Genomic DNA, 18,669 nt, shown 5'->3' on the forward strand with positions numbered 1-18,669 from the left:
GGGTTCAAATCCCAGCTCTACCTGAGGCAATGGCTGGTGCCAGGTGAGCCCCAGGCCCACCCCAAGCTGTGAAATTGGAGCCATGCTTCCCAGGCCACCCCATGGATGGAAGAGCAGATTCAGCGAGTTTATGTGTGTGATGGAGGCTGTACTGGGCTTGGCACACCGCAGCCTCTCTTCTGCAAAACGTGGGAATTCTGGGGGTGCCCAGAGCTACAGGAAGGGGGACACTGCCCATGAAAGCACTGGGCACTGGCCTCTGTAGTGCCTGCCCACCATACTCCCCCTTCAAAGGCTGTGCCCAGCCCAGTGAAGCTCTTGGGCACTCGAGTTTCCACCGATGCCAGCCCTGATAGTGTCCCCTTCCGGGCCATCGGCCACGTGGACAGGCTGGCTGCACCCTGGAGCCACACTCTGGGTGCTGGTGGCCCCTCCTCCTCATGATTCAGTTCCCCTGGGAGCCCCCCTCCTTTCCTGGGCTCCGAGAAGGCGATGTGGGACAGGGAAGGCGTGGGGGATGTGGGGCCCTCAGAAGCCCTGGAGACAGGGCTGATTGGGGGCAGCGCTGGGTCTGGACTGCTGCACCCTCTTGCGGCAGCTTCCCGCCTCTCGGTGGGGAGACTGTCTCGGGGCTGCAGGGCACATGGAGGCAGAGTCCTGCCCAGGGTCACATAGCTGGTCGGCCAGGCGGCCAGGATGTCCACTCTCTCCCACAGATCTGCCTCAGAACTAGCTCCTGCTCCTGGAGGGCCCCCTCCGTCAGGTGACCCTTCATTTGGAGAGACGGAGAAGTGCCAAGGTCACACAGCCTGGGCAGGCAGGGCCCCCACACCCCTTGGCTGGGGACAACCTGGCTCAGTTGCGTGTACCCAGCACCTGCCTAGCTCCCCACACACTGATGACGATGGAGAGTTCCTCAGCGGAAGGGCAAGTCCTGGGCATGCCCTCTCCACGTGTCCCCTCCAAAGTGCTGAGTGGCTACAGGAGTGGCCAGCCTGGGGCCTGGCCCCAGCAGCTGCTCAGGAAGGCTCTTCCTGTTCCCCTAGGAACAGAATGGGCAGGGGGTGGGGCCTCTGCCTGAAGTCCTTGCCAGGAGCCCTTGCCCCTGCCCGAGGGCAGCTAGAGTGGCTTCAGTGAGGAGACATGGCTGCCTGGTCAGATGGTCTGCGGGGGGTGGGGGTTGGGGGTTAGGAGACGGTCCCCAGGGGAGCTCCCCGCTCTATTTTCAGCTCAGGGGATGGGGCAGGAGGTGGGGCAGCCCTGTACTTTCCCTGCCCATCTAGTCCTTGGCTGTCTCCCTCACCTGCTGCCCCACCTGACATCTGGGTCCCTGTGAGGGCCTCTGAGGGCTGGCCGCCAGTGCCGTCACAGCACCTGAGCTGGCGCTGGGTGATGGCCTGGTGGGTCCAAGGCGCTGTCCCCTCTCAGGGCCCCAGCTCCAGGCCTTCCTGAGCCCAAGTCATCTGATCATGACCTGCCCCCCCATCCGTTAACATTTTTAATGCCATTCTTGCAAATTAAATCATAATGTACTGATTACCAGGGTAAAAGGAGGGCCTCTGTGTCCACCTGGAGGCCAAATAAAGGGATGTTGGAACAGCTGTTCATCCTGCAGATATCACTAAAACTTTGATATCCACTCCACCAGTCAGCTCTTCACCCCTTTCTGAGTATGGATGTTGTGGCGCCGGGGGGTGGGGGGCGGGATGGGCTTGAGGGGACAGGGGACAGAGGAGCCACTGGGACTTTTTTGGCTTTGGAGGGGCTGCTGCAGCCAGCTCTGTGGAAGGCTTGAGGACTCCTGGGGTTGGGATACAGGGGCGACCCCTCCAGCCTGCCTTCTGTTCTGAAGCCCAGGCCCCACAGTGCCCAGACACCTCATGGGTGCCCTGCCTAGACTCAGCTGCCCAGGAAGCCCCAGGGGCCACCCAGACTGTCTTAAGGGCCTGACACCCTGTGGACCTCCCAGCCCACTGGACTCTGAGTTGGGTCCCTCCCCAGCCCTGTTCTTGGCAGGAGCCTTGGCAATTCCTCCAACATTCCCCTTGGGAGCAGCTCTGGGAGGGGTGGGGGACCCTCTGTGAAAGCAGCAAGAGATCAACAGAGTGAGCAGGTACCACGGCACATTTATTTGCAGCTGGCAAGTGTTGGGCTGCCAACCAGGCAGCCTGGGAGACACTGGCCACCAGCTGTCCAGCCAAAGCCCATTCCTACCTGGCTACTGTCCCCTGGCCAGAGGGTGCAGGGATGGAGGCACAGACCCTCTGGGCCTGGCCCTGTGACACCAAGTCCCGCCACCCCCGGGCTTCTCACAGGTGCTCAGGGGAGACACAGGAGGTGGAGGCACATCTGGTCAAGTGTTTGGCACAGCAGCCCAGCTGGGCCTGGGCAAGGTGCCCTGGGGCAGCCAGTGGGCACTCAGGGAGACTGGACCATACGCTTGTGAGTGTCGAAGACGTAGCGCTTGAAAGACAGGCTGAGCTCCACATGCTGCGTGGGCTCCAGCCGCTCAGCACCCTCCTCCTGCTTGGCTGCCTCCCCTCGGCCAGCACGGCCTCGCTTCTTGAGGGCAGGTGTCAGGATCTTCTTGGACTCGGGACTGAGGCCACCTACAAGTCACAGAGGGGTAGCATGTCACTCTGTCACTTGCCACCCTGGATGGGCACCCATGCTGGCCCAGCTCCAGTCCCATCCCCTGACTCAGCATCGTCCCATACCCTCCCACAAAGCCACAACCCCAGTGCCACCCTGGGCTTGCTCCCTTCTACCTCCCTCATGAGCCAATGGGTCCTGCATCCCAGGCCTTGCCCATCATGCTGGTCCATGCTACCAGCCTGTCCTGCTTGCAGCTAAGTGTGGCTTAAGGGCCACTCGGCTGGCCCTGAGCACACAGAAAGAATCTTGGCTGCCCCCAGGCTGTGGCCAGGCCCCAGGCCAACTCTGGATAGCAGGCACCCAGAAGCCATTCTCCCTCTGTGAGCGCCACGACACTGCTGGGGGCCTGATAATAAGCTAGGTGGCAGGGCTGTGGTGAGGATGTGCCGAGGGCACCTTCAGCCTGGATGGGCAGGGGGCCCACGGCAATAGCTCCCAGGGGTGCCACAGAAGGGACTGGGTGTGTAGACTCCAACCCTGCTGAGGGACAGCAGACCATGCCCTCTCAACAAACCAGGGTCCTGGAGGGCTGCTGTGTCCCTAGAGAGGGCACTCACTTTGGCCAGAAGACGTATCGGCTGGATGTCTGGAGCAAGTGGGAAGTCGGGGTAGGCACGAGGCAGTGGCCACTGTCCCTGCACACCTGGTGGCCCCCCCCCCCCGCTTCTGTGGGCACCTGAGGGTTGTCCTTCGGGTCCCAGTCTCACCTGGGTGCTGGCTTTCTCCCTGAGAGGAGCCAGTGGATGCTCTGGTCACGCTTCAGTGCTAGGGGGACCAGGCCTGGATGTGCACCCTTGCAGAGAATGTGCCTGAGGGCAGTGCCTCGAATGAAGCCCCAGCGGGTCAGAGAGAGCTGGGATTTGAGCCTGTGCCTACTTCCACTGGAAGCAGACTCCTGAAAATGGCTCTGAGCGCCATGTGCTGGCCCTGCAGCTCCTGGACATTTAAAAAGGTAACCAGGAGGCCAGTTCAGAGACAAGTGTACAGTCCATCAGGGACAGCCCTGGCTGCCACACGAGGGACTGGTTCTCTCTCTCCACAGATGGATAGGAGACTGCCAGCTGTCTCAAAGGCTGCATCGCTTGGGTGGGGGGCAGGCTTCTCCACTGATGCTGACTGGGACCAGGGCACTGTAAGCCGAGGGGATCTATGGCAAGAAGAGCTGCCTCCTGCCAGTCAGCTTGGTGCTAAATCCCAGCTGGTTTACGTGCTTCTGAGAAGGGGTGTGGGGTGTGGGAATGGCCCTGGGCCAGCCCTCGAGCCAGTGCCAGGCTTGCAGGTATCTGACTCCCCAAACTGGAGCCCTCGCCTTGTTTCTTCAAGAAGGTGGCTGGCTCCAGACCCTGACAAATGCCATGGGCAGCCCGTCTCCCTCTGGTGCCAGGAGGTCTGATGGCTGAAGAGGCGCAGGCTCCCCAGCGTCTGCGCCGGGCCAGGGAGACAGGCGTGGCCCAATCAGTGGTCCATCTCGCCCGCGATGGCTCTCGTTACACACAGTGCATACCTTGCACTGCCCAAAGCAGGCAGAGTGGGAAAATCTATCTGGCGCTGGCGAAGTCATGGATGTTTAAATGCTCTTCCAAAATGGCCAGCCTCCTCTCCCTCTGTTCCTTAATGGGATGGCCTGGACACAAGGCCAGAAGGCTGACCAACAGAGACTTGTCTGCTGGGGCTGCCGGGCTTTTGGGATTTGTGGCAACGCTACCAGGAGCCGCCTTACTGAGCAGTGGCTTTTCCTTCAGCCAAATTGCAAGTGGAGGGATGTGGGGGCAGGTCAGAGTGCCAGGTGGCTGGAGCTGCTGCCTGGCGCCTGAAAACAGACCCCTCCAGACCCCCGAGCTGGGGTCTGAGAGGGGCAGACAGCCACTAGGATGACCAGGAGCTGGCACTGATGGCTGTCTTCTCCAAGAAGACCTGGGGGTAGGAGTTGGGGAGCAGGGGGCAGAGATCTGGGACCAGTCACATGGAGATGCAGGGCGAGGGTCTGCAGGCAGTCTGAGCGCCTAGCCTGGGTGGCATGAGTGTGACGCTTGAGGATGGTGAGGGCATATGGCCACGTGCTGGTGGGGCTGTGCGGCCAGGGCTCCAGGGAGACTGCAGTGACCATGTCCGCGATGCACCTGGAAGCCTGGCCAGGGAGGGTCTCTGGTGCACCCTCACCCTTGGAAGGCTGAGGTTTCTGATGACGCTGCTGCATCAAGCCTCTTGATCTGTGTCCCTGCTGCCCTCCCCCGCACAGGAGGCCTCCATGGCACTGCCCTGTGAGACCACGTGCTGGCCTCCAGCAGTGGAGGGGCTGCTCTACAGCAAGTATAGCCATCTCAGCTTGGTTCCACTAACAGGACAGTCTCCCTCTAACTTGGCATCCAAGGCCCAGAGCGCCACCCAGTGTGTACTCCTGTGTCCCTGCCCTATGGCCTTGCCACGCCCCAGCTCCCTGCTCCAGCCCGCAGAAGTGCAGGCAGGGCCTCTGAACACGTCCTCTTTATCTTACACTCTCTCCTGCCCTCCCTGCCTGACTACCTCCCACTTGGCCACTGTCCCCATGGGAAGGCTTCGCCTCACTGCCCAGGCTGAGTGGGACCCCTTCTGGGACCCTACTTAGCAAGAGTTTGTATCCGTTGCCCAGGGGCCCGTGATGGGGGCACCTCTCCAGTGCTGGGCACAGGGCCTGGCCTGTGGGCTCAGGGGTGGGGTTAGCTGGATGAAAACACAGGGAATGAGGGGAGTATCAGGGCAGTAGAGGGAAGGGAAAGAGACCAACAGAGCCTGTGCTGCTAGGACCAGAGGCCCAGAAAGCAGCTACCTTTCCACCAGAGGGGTGACCTGGAGCCTCTGGGGTGGGCACAAGGGTAAAGGAGCAAATGTGCTGTGCCCATTACCCGACAGGGCACAGACAACCCCCCCACTCCTTCTCCCTGAACCTCCAGACTCCTGGAGCCCAGCTGCCCACTCCACTTCCCAACCAGACCCCAGGATACGGAGGGGGGGTGGCGCAGGGTGACCCTGGGGTGAAGCTGCTACCCGTAGCTCCCCTTGGGGACACTCTCCCAGGGCCGGGCTGGCCTTTCTCACTGAGGGCCAGCTCCACACAAAGGCACAATGGGCTGGAGGCTGCTGGGCCCTGGCTCGGCTCGGGTAATCAGGGAAGAATGTGGGCAGCACAGTTTCCCAAGCCCCGGCCTCGGGTGCCGCCCTGACACAGCCATCAAAGCCGGCAAATTGCCTCCAACTGCTGGCGTCGCTTTCATGTTGGGGGCCAGGCTGGAAGAGGGGCCTCCACGCTGGTGGGCGGCTTGCACCCTCCAGTGGGAACTGAGCCCTTGCAAGCCGCTGGGGTCACTGGCCCCCTCGCTGGCCTCCAGCCGCTCCAGCTCAGCCCTCCTGGAACAGGCAGCTTTGGAGAGAGCAGCAAGGCAGGGCAGGGAGGGAGCTGGGGCAGGGCGTCCTCTTGGGGGTCAGCATCCGGGTAATGACAGGCAGCTGGGGAGCTCAGAGGACAGCTGGACTGAGCTGAAGTATGGGGTGGCCAGGGCTGCAGAGCCCCAGAGGGCCCTGAATTCGGCCAGGCCCTGACTCTGGACTGGATGCCTGGCCTGGGACCAGTGCAACTGAGGGCCCTCAACAGGACAGCTGCACTGTCCAGCTCTAGGCACCAGGACCCAACTCTACCTGCCTGTCCTACTGAGGGTGAGGCCAGAGGAGGGGGGCCCAAGGGGACAGAAACAGAAGGGACACCTGGCTAAGGCAGGCCTGCTGAGTCTGTGTTACGACCTGCCAAGGCACATCAGGGCATGAGGGTTTGACCATGTCCAGCGTAGCCAGGGGTGTGAAGGGTCTGAACTCTGACCCCTCTGCCCGCCCAAACAGAGCCTTTGGCAAAGAGGCCAGGAATGCCCAGGGGTGAGTGCAGTGCTGGGAGGGCTTGGCGGGTGAGGGAGTAGGGCTAGCCAGAAGGGCTGGTGTGAGGGCTGCTCAGGCCCCCGGGCACAGGTGGTCACCCTTCCTGCTGAACCCCCTGCACTGGACTTTGGGGGTGACAGTGACTTTGGAACAGTGGCTTTGCAGGCTTGGCTTCTCGTGCTCATCTTGAGAGCCTTGAACGCGGCTGCTGAGGACTCACGGCTGCCTGGTTTTCCCTCCCTTCTCTTCCTGCTCTGGATCCCGTATGTAAACAAAGATGCAATTTGCTTTAAAAAGATAAGGTGATTAAGTTTTTATCAGACGTGTGCTCCGCTGTCCCCCGCAACAAAGGGAATTAGGGGAGGCGGCGACAAACAGGCCCTTCCTTGGAGCTGGGCTCTGTCTAAGGCTCTCAGCGCACTCCACAGTCTCCATGCGGCCCCTTTGATGGGCAGAGGCGAGGCAATGGCGCCCGTACCCCCATTTTGATGTTTTAATGTTGCCTAATTCCTCCTTTAATTTATATTAAGCTTCTTAGCAGCAATGATGAATTCTTCAAAAACAAAAAAGGACCCTTTGCAGAAATCTTTCCCACACCGTGTAAATTGAAATTACATTGCAGCCGAGGCTTTGGAGCTTGGAAACGGGGAGGGAAAACCAGCGCGTCGTGTGGAAGGAAGGCGAAACCTTCTGAAATCAGAAATGACTCGGTGTCAAGAATCAGACTGGCTGAACCATGGAGTGGCAGCCAGGCAGTCTGCTGTCATTGCAGGGGGCAGCTGGTGCGGGGCTGCCCAATCACACTCAGGGCTGGCTCCCATGTCCCTCAACCTGGGGTGGGCCACGCCCCCTGAGGTGGCTGTGGGGGTCACAGAGGCTGGTGGTTGGGGCAGCCAGGGCTCACAGCCTCCCATCCAGGGCTATTCCCAGAGTGTGGTCTGGTGGCCCAGACAGGCCTTAAACCCTTGCCAAAGCCGCACGGCAGCAGTGGGGGGCCTGCCCAGCATCCCCTAGGACCCCTGCCTTGGCGCCCCCGCAGGAGCAGGCCTTGGACTGGCCTCCTGGCAAGAGCCACTAGGCTGCTCTCCTGCCAGCTCCCTCTTCTGATCGGCCCTTGGATCCATGGCCAGAGAGATCCTTCCAGAACAAAGACCTGAGCATCCCTCCCAGCTCAAAAATCTTCAGCGTTCCTCAGGCAGGAGTCCAAATTCCTCCAGCAGGCCCCTGCCAACTGCCTCCTGCACACCCTGTGCTTCCTCACTGCCCCCACTCAGACTTGCACAGACCGCACCGCACGCCCTCCTCAGATCAGCACCCCCTCTCACCCCTGTACAGCATCCTCCCAACTCAGCCTTCCCTCTCTCACCCCTGCAAGGCCCCCCTCCACCCCCTCATGCACCCTCCAGCTCAGCCTCCCAACCCTCACCCCTGCATAGGCCCCCTCACTCCTGTACAGTGCCCCCCAGCACAACCCGTCACCCCCCTGCCCCCAGCACCACTGCTCCTTCAGACAGGGGTGTCTCACGATGCTGGTCTTCCTGTAAAAATCCCACTCCTCCTTCGGACTCTCAGCAAAAAGCTCAGTGTCTCTGCTCGTCCTCTTCTCTGATGCCTTGTAGGCCTCCCTCCTCCAGGGGACCAAGGCCCTCTACATCGTCCCATGTCCCAATCCTGTGTACCCAGCAGGCAGCATTTTCGGGAAGGGGGCTGCTGGCGACTTGCACACCTTCACTGTCTCATCTGCCGGGGGCCGGGCCCTGAGAGCTGCTCTCTCCTCAGGGCGGCCCCTTCTCCAGGGAACTGGAACTCACCCCCTCCCCCGCCCCGTCCACAGGAGGCATCCGCCACACCAGCCCCCAGATCTGGAGGTCTGCCCCTCGGCCCCTGCTTCCCCACAGAGGGGATGAGCTAAGGCTCCCTAAGAGGGGCTTGCTGGGCAGGTTTGGCCCTGGTGACAGCATCCTGAGGGTGCCACAGAGCTGCTGAGTGGCAGTGCTTGGGGCCCTTTCTGGCTGCCCCTCTGGACTGAGCTTTGACAAAGTCTCTAGCGGGGGAAGGCAGGCTGAGTGTGGAGCCTGAGCCTGGCTGGAGGCCTGCTGTGCCCTGGGGCAGGGGGGCTGGACTGTCAGTGGCTGGGCCAGCCTTGGCCAGGTCACCTCTGCTACCACCATCATGGCAACCATGGAGCTAGGGTTCTCCTCAGCATGCCACCCAGACAGGTGTGCTCAGCATGTCACTCAAGCCTCCAGACATCCCACAAGCCACTTTCCGGGGAGGGAGGTGGCTGCCCAGGTGGCACTGCCCATCAGGCCCGTGGATCTATGAAGCCTCCTCCCTCCCTGTCACAGGCCTGCCTGACCCAGTGGACTGCTGCTCCTCACTGGGAGGAGCTGAAGGCTGGGCAGGGCACGGGGAGGAGGTGGCGCAGGCTAGGGCACACCTGGGGCCGCCCTGGCCCAGCAGTGTGGGCTGGGCCCTGAAGGAATCATCTCTAGACAATTCCAGGGACAAGGCCTTGGAGCCTCTGTGCCCTGGGTCTTCATAGGGGGACTGCTGGACCTCGGCCACCAACCATAGATGCTGGAAGTGGCCTGTGAGGCAGAGGGGTCTGAGGTGGGAAGACCATCTTGTGTGAGGCAGGCCTAGCTCAAATCGCTCAAGGATGAGCAGAGCCAGTTCTCCACAATCATGAGGACACTTAACAGTGACCCCGGCTAATGTCTACGGTGCCTTGAGCCCCTGCAGGCACTGCTCCAAGTGCTTCTGGACACAGTGTCCCTCAACTCCACACCAAATTCCGCAGGGCTCCTGACACACAGGAAGCTGGCATGAGGTTGTCAGCAGTGAGCCCAAGGTCACAGCCAAGCAGCAGGCTGGGCTTCAACTCCCCTACCCAGGCCCTGACCAATGGCCTCCATGGCGGGGCATGTGTCCTCACCCTAATGAGGTTGCAGATTGGATGGCAGAGCCTGGGCCAAGGCCTGGCCCAGGAGGGACAGGAGAAGCACCTTTTCTGCCTCTACCCACACAAGGAAGGCGCAATGTCCCCTCCACCGTCCAGAGGCTCAGCAAGGTCACACAGCTGGAGGCAGGGCAGGGCCATCTCCTCTCTGAAAGCAGCAATGTCACCTTGCTGCTGGTACTGACCACAGGTGACTCTGCAGGAACACACGGACATGCATACACATGCACACACATGTCTAGAACAAGACAGCCCCAAAGGGCAGGGCCACTCTCGCAGGTTCTGTCCAGCTCCTGGGGGCCGCTGTGTCAGTGAGCGTGAATGGGTCTTTGTGAGAGCCAGGTGGGGGTGGGTGGAGCTGAGGCCCTGAGCTGGTCTGGACGCATGGCCATGGGGTGTGCTAGCCTTCACTGCCTGCTCTGCACGTAGGTCTCCTCTGGGGTCAGGATGTGGGGTGGTAGGGGATGGGGGTAGGGCAGTGCCGACTCTGCCTCCAGGAGGCCATGCTGGGCCAGGACCCCCCCAGCTTGTCCTCCGCTGAAAGCAAGGACTCACTCTCCTGCGGGGGCCCCTCTACAGATAGTCCCTCAAGGCCGGGGAGGGCACGGGTCCATGTGACCCCACAGAGACTGTCCCCAGCACTGAGGCAGCTGAATTTTAATACTCCAAATGCTCACTCCCTAAATGTGTACACCCTCTAACAGCAGTTAATCTTCAATTAAAATACCTAGAGCAGAAACTAAGATAACTGGTTTAAAAGGTAGAGCTTATTGACAATAAAAGTCTTCTTCATATTGCTTTTTTTTTTTTAAAAAAATCACATATTAAAAATGTCATTTTTATGACTCGGGGAAAAAAACCCTCATGCAGAATAATGAAGGGGAACAAAAGCCCAGGCAACAGTCACCTCCCAGGTCCATGTGTGGCCTCCTGATTACTGTATCAGCCCTGCGTGTGGAGCAGAGGCGAGGCGGCGGGCAGGCGCCGGTGCTGGCGGGCCTCTCTGGCTGATGGGGAGGACAGGCTGAGCCTCTGGTCCCTCCATACTCCCAATTTGACAGCAGCAGGCTCTGACAGTTTACCCCTCCCTGACTGGTGAGGGCTGTCCCCACCAAGTTCACATTTACACACACGGTTCTGTGTGTACATGCACGCCTGCAGAGGCAGGCCCAGGAGAGGCAGGTGTGTGGGGCAGAGCCACCCCACATCTCCTGAAGCTGGCTGGACTCTTAATGCACCCCCACAGCATCTGACAGCTGTCTGCCACGTGGCAGCCAGGTACCAGGCCCGGGCTGGCTCCCTCTGCAGCAGCCCTCATGCCCATGTGACGGCAGTTCCCCAGCACCCAGCGTAGGGCCTGGCACTGAGCAGGTGCTGTAAGCAGCGTCATGGCCTCATTCCCCGCACAACCTGGCCCTCTCCCTGCCCTGGGCTCTCTGCATGCCCATGGGGCCGGTGTACCCACCCTGGTTCCGAACCCGCCCTAACAGCTGCTGAGGGCCTGGCATGGACCCTCACCCACTGGTGTGTGTCCTCCTTCCAAAATGCCATCTGAGGCTCTATCCTGGGTGGGATTTAATCTGTCTGTGGCCCAGATCTCTCATCATGGCTGGGAGGTGGTGGCTGTATTAAATGTGGGAGCCTGTCCCTCTGTCTGGGGAGGGCACAGGCCTCAACTCAGAGCACTTCCAACAAAATGTCTCTGCCCTTGGGAGCCTGGGCCCAGGTGGGGACTGGGCAGGGACACCACCAGTGGACTGGTGGGTGTCTCTGTGCCAGGGTGACATGTTGGGTTTGCATCCGGGGATCACAGCCCATGCATACTTGGATGGCTGGCCTCGCGCCTCAGCCAGCCATGGATGGTTTGCTGGCTTAGAAGCTCTGGCTCTGCTGAGGGCCTGGGGAGAGTGCTGGGAGCCTGGTGTCCATGTCTGTGAAGTGGGCCACACAAGCCCTGCCCAGCAGGGAGCAGCCCCCACCTCCCCGAGGCAGTGGGAGGTCCTCAGCACGGCGCGGAGGCTCCACAGATGTGCTCTTCCTTCCTAGGCCTGAAACAAGCCTTCCCCCCCCTGCTTTCAAGTAAAGTATGTGCAGCCTTAAATGTCAGGTGCTCATGTGCCATACCGAGGAGTGAGTGCCATGTGCTGCTGCAAGCACATGGATGTGTCTGCCACACATGTGGTCCCTGTGTGTGTCCTTGGGGCTGGGGAGGACAAGGCAGACCCTGACTGGCCAGCCTGGGCACACGGAGTCTGCAGAGGCCAAGCTTGGGGCACAACTGGGGCCTTGCTCCTCACCCTTGAACTACCTGCCAGGTGGGCCCAGGTATGGTCCCCAGTCTGGTCAGGGGCGTGCTCTGCTTCTCACTGCCGGGCAGCCTCAGGTCAGCTCTGGGGCTCTCAGAGGCTCCCCTTCAGGTGTCCAGGCATCCTGCTCCCCACCCAGTGTGTCCCTCAGCCCCTGCTTTGGGCAGCAGGAATGCCCCCTCCTGAGCAGAGCCCCAGCTCCTTCTGCCTAGAACTCCCTCTCCAGGCTGTCTCCTCTGAGCCCATCAAGGCCAAGCTCAGTGCTGCCTTCGCCAAGAAGGCCTCCATTCTAGCTAGGCCTAGTGGTGGCTTCTCTGTGCTCACAGAAAGAGGTGTCCTGGGCCTCACTCTCATCAGAGGCAAAAGAAAGATGCCAGCTTGGGAGACTGACCAGCCTCAAGGGCATTTCTGAAATACTTTGTGGCTTACCCACCTTCAAACTCAGGATGCCTGACATGCAATTTGGCATTTCTACTTTGTCTTGAAAAGCCAGAGGATGGATCCTCACATTCCCACCTCCAGCAAGTGGGGAGGGGCTGTGGTGGCTCCTGTGTGGCCTGCGCAGGCCCATTGGCACTCCTCATTTTGTCACCTGCCCGGCCCTGAAGGCACCTGAGTTGGCGACCTGAACCTCCCCCCTCCCCAATACCTCTAGCTGAGGCCTGGCTCAAGGGCTGGCTGTGCCCCCAGGAATGAAAAGGAATAGTCAAGAGCCTGGAGTGCACAAATGGCCAGGGGCCAGACTCTGGCTTGGGCTCAGATCAGCTGTGTGGCTTCACATAAGACATCTGCCTCTCTGTGCCACAGTGAGTTCATCCAAAACCCAGGGGAGCAGAACTCACTTCTCAGGGTTGTTGTAAGTTCCTTGTGGGTCCACATGACACAAAGCACTCAGAAGAGTGTCCAGCATGAAGCAAGGTCTACACAGTATAAACCACCTATTACAGCAGCACCACTGCTGGGGGTGTCCAGCAGCAGGCCTTATAGCACACTGAGCACCTGTGGCCCGGGCCCTGCTCTAGGTGTGGGGACATGGCTGTTGGGCACCATCTGTCTTTGGGGACAGACTCCTTACTGATACAGAAAGGGGGAGGATGGGTCTGGAAGGAGGTGCAGCAAAGTGCTGGTCCACGTGAAGGTGGGGGTTGCCATCCTGGAGCACCAGAGGGCCCCATGTGGCAGAAAGCAAGCCCGGCTCTTGGGAGGCGGCAGGCACCCGGTGGATCCGAGCCAGCTTCCCTCTGTGGACACCGTGAGCTGGATCCCGGCCCTCCAGCACTAGACAGGGGGCAGGCAGTGGGAAACAGGAGTTATTTTCCTTCTTTCTCCCTCTTTTCTCTTCCTCAGGTTCATCATAGTGCGGTTATGAGGATCCAGAGGGAGAAAGGGCAAGAGTTGAGAGCGGCAGGAATTTATGAGCTTGGAGAGCGGCTGCTTTGGGGGGTGGGGGAGGGGGCTCCCTTTGCCAAAACAATATTTAAATTTTTTTAAAGGCAGCTACAAAGCCATGATTAAGCTTAGGGCCCTAAAACAAGCCCGTAAAATCGAAAAATATTTATCTGGAAGGGTGGCAAGTCCCATAAAAGTTTTATGAATGTTTTACAACTGCCCTGTCAGGAAGCTGGCCTCTCACTCACCTCCCTTCTGTGAAAAAAACACACACACAAGCACACTCAAGGGCACAGACACCACATACTTATGGGCACAGGTACACACTCACCACACACTCACGGGCACAGATATTCATGGGCACAGATTCAATGGAACAAAACACACCCCCTCACATCCACAGACACACACTCATGGGCACAGGACACACCCACAGGCACAAGCTCATGGGCACAGACACACATGGACGCACACTTGACACAAAGGCTCGGGCACACCTGTAGAGACGTTCAGCTCTTGCAGCACCTCCTGGCCCAGGGCTCTCAGGTGGGCCTGGGGCTCTCAGGTGGGCCTGGAGAGAGGACCCTGAGCCAGAATCAGCCGGCCATCACCTCAACTCTGGCTCGCACCCTCCTCCCACGCCATGTGCTCCTGGGTAGGTAAGGCCCAGGTCCTCGGTGGACTTTGTGGTGGGGAAGCTGCAGCCCCCTTTCCCAGGAAGGTCACCCCAAGGTCCGGGTGTTGGGACACCCTCTCGTGTCTCTCATCTGACAGTCTGAGGGTCTACCAGGAGGCCAAAGACTGCCAGGGTGGCTCCTCATGGAGGGTGGGTGTTAGGACCCTGTTTCAGAAGAAGAAACTGAGATGCAAGGACCTTGCCTAAGGTGACCCAGGCAGTGGCCTCAGAGACACAAGCTCAGGCCTGGCTCTAGTGGCTTCTCCTGTCCCAAGGTCTTGGGCAAAGGCCCTACCAACCTTTCCCAGTGCCCAGCCATGCTCCAGGCCCACCACAGGGCCTTTGTACATGCCCCTCTGGGACACCCTAGTAAACTCTGAATCATGGGCCTGGTTTGGCTGTGGTGCTGCTTCCTCAAAAGTGCTCCAGGTTTCTCCAGACCCCAAGAAGCCGTGCTTCCCTGTTACCTACCCACTTCCTTCCTAGCACCCACCTGACTGGAGGTGTGGAGCCCCCTAGGGCAGGGGCCCAGCGACTGCTCCTGCCTGAGCCCCCAGCTGGAGCTGAGGGCACAGCATGGGGCGTGAGCAGCATGTGAAGGAGCCATACTCGGGCTCCAGAGCTAGGCACAGGTGGCTCCTCTGAGGTTCCCACAGTCCTGAGCTGCCTACCCTGCCTCGAGAAATCACCCACTGCCTGGGGCAAGGCCCAGCCCAGGGGCCAGTTTCCGGGGGTCAGCACTTCCTTTCCAACACCAGTAATGAGCACTCAGGCAGGGGAGGGCCAACGGGGCAGGAGCATGCAGGTGCCCAGATCCTGCTCAGCCCATCCTCACACACTCCAGACCTGTGATGTGGACGCACATAGCATGAGGCCACAGCCCCACGGAGCGGGTGTCACCTGTGGGACAGTAGGGGGAAGGGGGGTTTTTGCTTTGTGTGTAGACTCGGATCTCTTAAAGGAGGGAGGTTTGAGGCACGTGGCAGTACGGTCACGTTTGTTTGATCTTGCTGGTTTCATAGTGTCTACTCTGTTCTGTGTCGCCAACGTTTTCCAGGGTTAAAAACAATCTTTACTTTTTTTTTTAGGAAATCAAACACTGGTTAGAGGTGAAGAGGTGCAGGGACCCAGTGTGTGCGGGCAGTCTGTCCGCTGGGGATGGTCATGCCCAGCTGTCACGAGAGCTGTCTGGGCTGGGGTGCATGGCCCTCGGTGCTATCGCAGCACACGTGGCTTGGGGACACCTGGGGAACCAAGGCAGCATCCAAGAGCCGTGAGGGAGAAGTGGGTGCTATGAGGCACAGATGGGCCAACCTCACCTGGGTCAGGGAAGGGAAAGAGGGTGCATCCTTGGCCTCTGGTTCCTCTAAAGAGGTTCCAGACCCACTGGGCACACACCCACAGTGGCCTCTTCCGGGGTGGACCCCTCTCACAGTGGCCACAGCAAAGCCCCTGGCACCGCCCACGCAGATGACTGGGGACCGTGCCCAGGGTGAGGCCAGCCGGCAGATGGTTTTTGTCCGCTGTGCCGTGTTTATGTTAATTGCAGATATTTTTAACGTATTGTGTTACTCCATCCATCTTTGTGAACGGTCCGTCTTGTAAAATTCTTTTAATGATGTTATTTTTTCTTGCCTATCTTCATCATCTACAATTATTTATAATATCATTGTCTTTGCTTCAAATTCTGGATATAAACATTGTTGTAACAGTTCTTCGATGGGGTTCATATAATTTTTACAATTGCTTTGAAATGCTTCAGTGGCCAACGGAGGAGGAGGTTGGCCATTCTTTTGGAGAAAAGACATCCCAAGTGCTCCCTGTGTAGGGAAAGGTGCCCCTCCATCAGGATGGTGTCTGGGAGAGGCGGTGTGGGCTGTCAGTGGCAAGCTGGTCTGGACTAGGGTTCAGGGCTGCCCCCCACAGATATGGGGGCAAGACCCATAGAGGCCACTGCCGGGTGAGACGCCAGCGAGGGAGATGGATGGTTTGTTTTCATTTTATAGGGACTTTCTAAAACCTCAACTTTCACCCCTCACCTCTCTCTCCAACCCTCTTTTCTTCCATCTGAGCTGGAACCTCCTGACTGGTTGGGGACAGAACCCAGCGAGATGCCAGCGACCACCCTGGAAGGGTCCACCTCACTCCATGGTCGCTGCCCTGACAAAGCCAGCTTAGGGCCTCCATGGGGGAGAAGGCCACTGGGCCAGCAGGCAGCCTGAGCAGTGCCTCAACCTGCTCTCCGAGTCTGCTGGCAGCTCTTGGGGAGCCACATGCAGTGAGCAGCCCCCTGGACCCCAGCACTATTACTGTCCTCAGATCCTGGCCTCCTCTGCCCGAACACCCGCAGTGGCCCCCCCGCCTGGAGTGCTCAGGGCCAGCCCACCCTCAGCCTCTTACCGAGTCCCCTCGCCTCCCTCCAAGCTGCCTAGCACCTGCCTTCCTTGCGTGGCGCTGGATGTGGGGCAGAGGCCCAACACCGGCCAGCTGTCCTTGGGATGAGTAAAGGGGGGGCCCACTAGAAGTGGGGCTCAGAGAAGCTCCCATTCCTTGGCTCCCTCCCAGGCTCTTGGATGGTGGTGGTCTGAGGGGTGAGGGGGCTGCTGCCAGTGACACAGCCAACCTGCCTGGGGACCAAGGGGCGAGGACAGGCCCTGGGTCTGAGGTGGGGGGTTCTCATACCTTTGGCCCAGAGGTGTGAATGATGTCTTGGCAGAAGGGCTTCCTGCCTGCATGGGCTCATTCGGCTAAATCCGCATGTTAAAGAAAAATACAAGGGAAAAGAGTCTCCCGTGTTCCCATCATGAATATTTTCACTTGGTTTCTTCTCTCTCTTTTCTTTGTAAAAACTTCTTCTTCCATGGTTGAGATGAGATGCACGCAAAGCTCTGTGTTCTGATATTTTTCAAAAACACACTTGAATGTCAGCGGCAGGTCTTCCCCTCCACATTGCCCACGGCAGGAAAAAGAACTCTGCATGCAACCAGAGTGATGCGCTCATGGGACTAGGGCTCTTGCAGGGGACACAGTCACCAAATGCAGGATGTGTTCTTTCCCTGAGTCCTCTTGGGAAGGCTCTGAAAGGCACTGCTGGGACTCCCACGGGAGTAGACAGTGGACTGTGCCTCAGCCCTTCGTGAGGATGGGGAGGCCCAGTCCTGGAGCCTGAGCACTGTGCTAGGGTGGCTGCAGCCCAAAGCTGGCGTTCAGGGGGTCAGCACCAGACAGCAAAGGTGATAAGGCATCAACACATGGGAAAGCCAATCAATGTTCAAGAAACTCTTCTTTTAACTTTTCCTTATGTCTGAAGTTATTCAAAAAGTTTGGAAGAAAACCCCTCACAATAACCCATCTTACAGATGAGGAAACAGAGGCTCAGAAAGATGAAAACTCCAGCCAGGACTTCAGCTTGGGTCTGGCGGACCCCAGAGTCCCTGTTCTTGGAGGCGCCTAGCTTTCAGCTCCCAGGGTGGGCAGGAAGGCAAGCGTGAACAGACCCCACCTGCCAGTGTTTTCAGTGAAAGCCAGCATGGTCTTGGCGGGGGCCGCTCCCCACCCCAGGGAGCGGGATCCCAAGCCCTGTTCTTGAGGTCACCCAAGAGCCCATGCCAAGCAGCCTGCAGGTGAGCCTGGGTGGTTGGGGTGTGCGGCAAGAACACAGGCCTCTCATACACTGGCTTGGCCCTCTTGGCCTTGAGGCCTGGGGCAGGTGGGGGTAGGACCCCAGAGGGCTCCTTAGAGCAGGCAGAAAGCCCATAAGGTGCATTCGACTGCAGCCCCAAACATGATCTCTGGGCTGGACACCCTCCCACCACTCTCTGTTCCAGGAACCTGAAGGGTGCACCCCAAATCCCAGCTCCTGATCCCACTCTTCTCACTTGAGCCAGCAGCCCCCCTCCTCCCCCACCTGGCACTGGATGCCTGTTTCCTGAGGAGTCTCCCTTCAGCACTTCAAAAAGGTTACATGTAGTTCTTTAGGGAGGGATGGCAGGAAAGGGCAAGCAGGAGCGGGTGGGGAGTCGGGGTGGGTGGGATGAAAGAATCTGACCAGTTATATTTAATAAAAAGCTTAAAAGCCACAAACAGGAAGCAGACCTATTAAAAAGGCAACACTGACCTAAGACAGGAATGTGAACTCCACTAAAGCAGCGTCACCACGTCCCCCCAGCATCCAGGGCCCCAAACAAGCCTCCTCCTAGTTCTTGCTCTGGGCACAGCCCACCCGAAACTGCCTCAGGGCAGAGGAAGGGGAGCCAGGGGTAAGGTCAATGTGATGACCCAGGAGGAGGCCTCCCCACCCCAAGCAGCTTGGCTCTCACCCCCACCCCACCCCAGTGCCCAGAGGGCCCCCCCAGGTATAGGTGGGGCCCTGGGTCTGAGGTCTGGACACTGGCCTGTGTGTGCTCCTGTGGCCCAGGATGGGAGCCTGAAGCCTGGTGTTGCAGCCGAGGTACCCACGTGTACCTCTGCCCTGGGGGGTCCTCCGTCCGCCCTGATGGGGCTCCCTGCCTTGACAGAGGCCTCGGAGCTCAGGACCATAGCAAGTGCTGCAGTACCTTGTCAAGGGGTAGAGGGAAGATGCTCAAGACCAGGGCCCGGCCAGGCCTTTGGGAGAGCGGGCAGCACCCCAACCAGAGTCAGCCCAAGGAAGGTGCGCTCAAGACCCAGCTATTGACCAGACGTGGATGGCCACATGGCTTCCCCGCCCTCATGGCAGCAGAACCGGATCCTGCAGCTCCACGCAGCACAGCGGCATGCGGACGCTAAGGCAGGTGGGT

The 18,669-nt window shown here is 59.4% G+C and overlaps 1 protein-coding gene across 2 annotated transcripts in view; it reads right to left on the minus strand.

Annotated features, from left to right (window-relative positions):
* The window catches only part of EEFSEC (eukaryotic elongation factor, selenocysteine-tRNA specific), a 154,937-nt gene continuing 138,374 nt past the window's right edge, over nt 2,107-18,669 (minus strand). Inside the window, exon 7 of one of the 2 annotated variants that reach the window (XM_021069440.1) lies at nt 2,107-2,609. In XM_021069440.1, the coding sequence (XP_020925099.1) occupies nt 2,419-2,609 (191 nt within the window). In that variant the 3' untranslated portion in view covers nt 2,107-2,418. Of the gene's footprint in view, nt 2,610-10,330; nt 16,865-18,669 lie in introns of those variants that run through there. The other variant, XM_021069441.1, reaches the window with a different exon arrangement.

Source organism: Sus scrofa, chromosome 13 (genome assembly GCF_000003025.6).
Source record: "Sus scrofa isolate TJ Tabasco breed Duroc chromosome 13, Sscrofa11.1, whole genome shotgun sequence".
Taxonomy (NCBI): Eukaryota; Metazoa; Chordata; class Mammalia; order Artiodactyla; family Suidae; genus Sus; species Sus scrofa.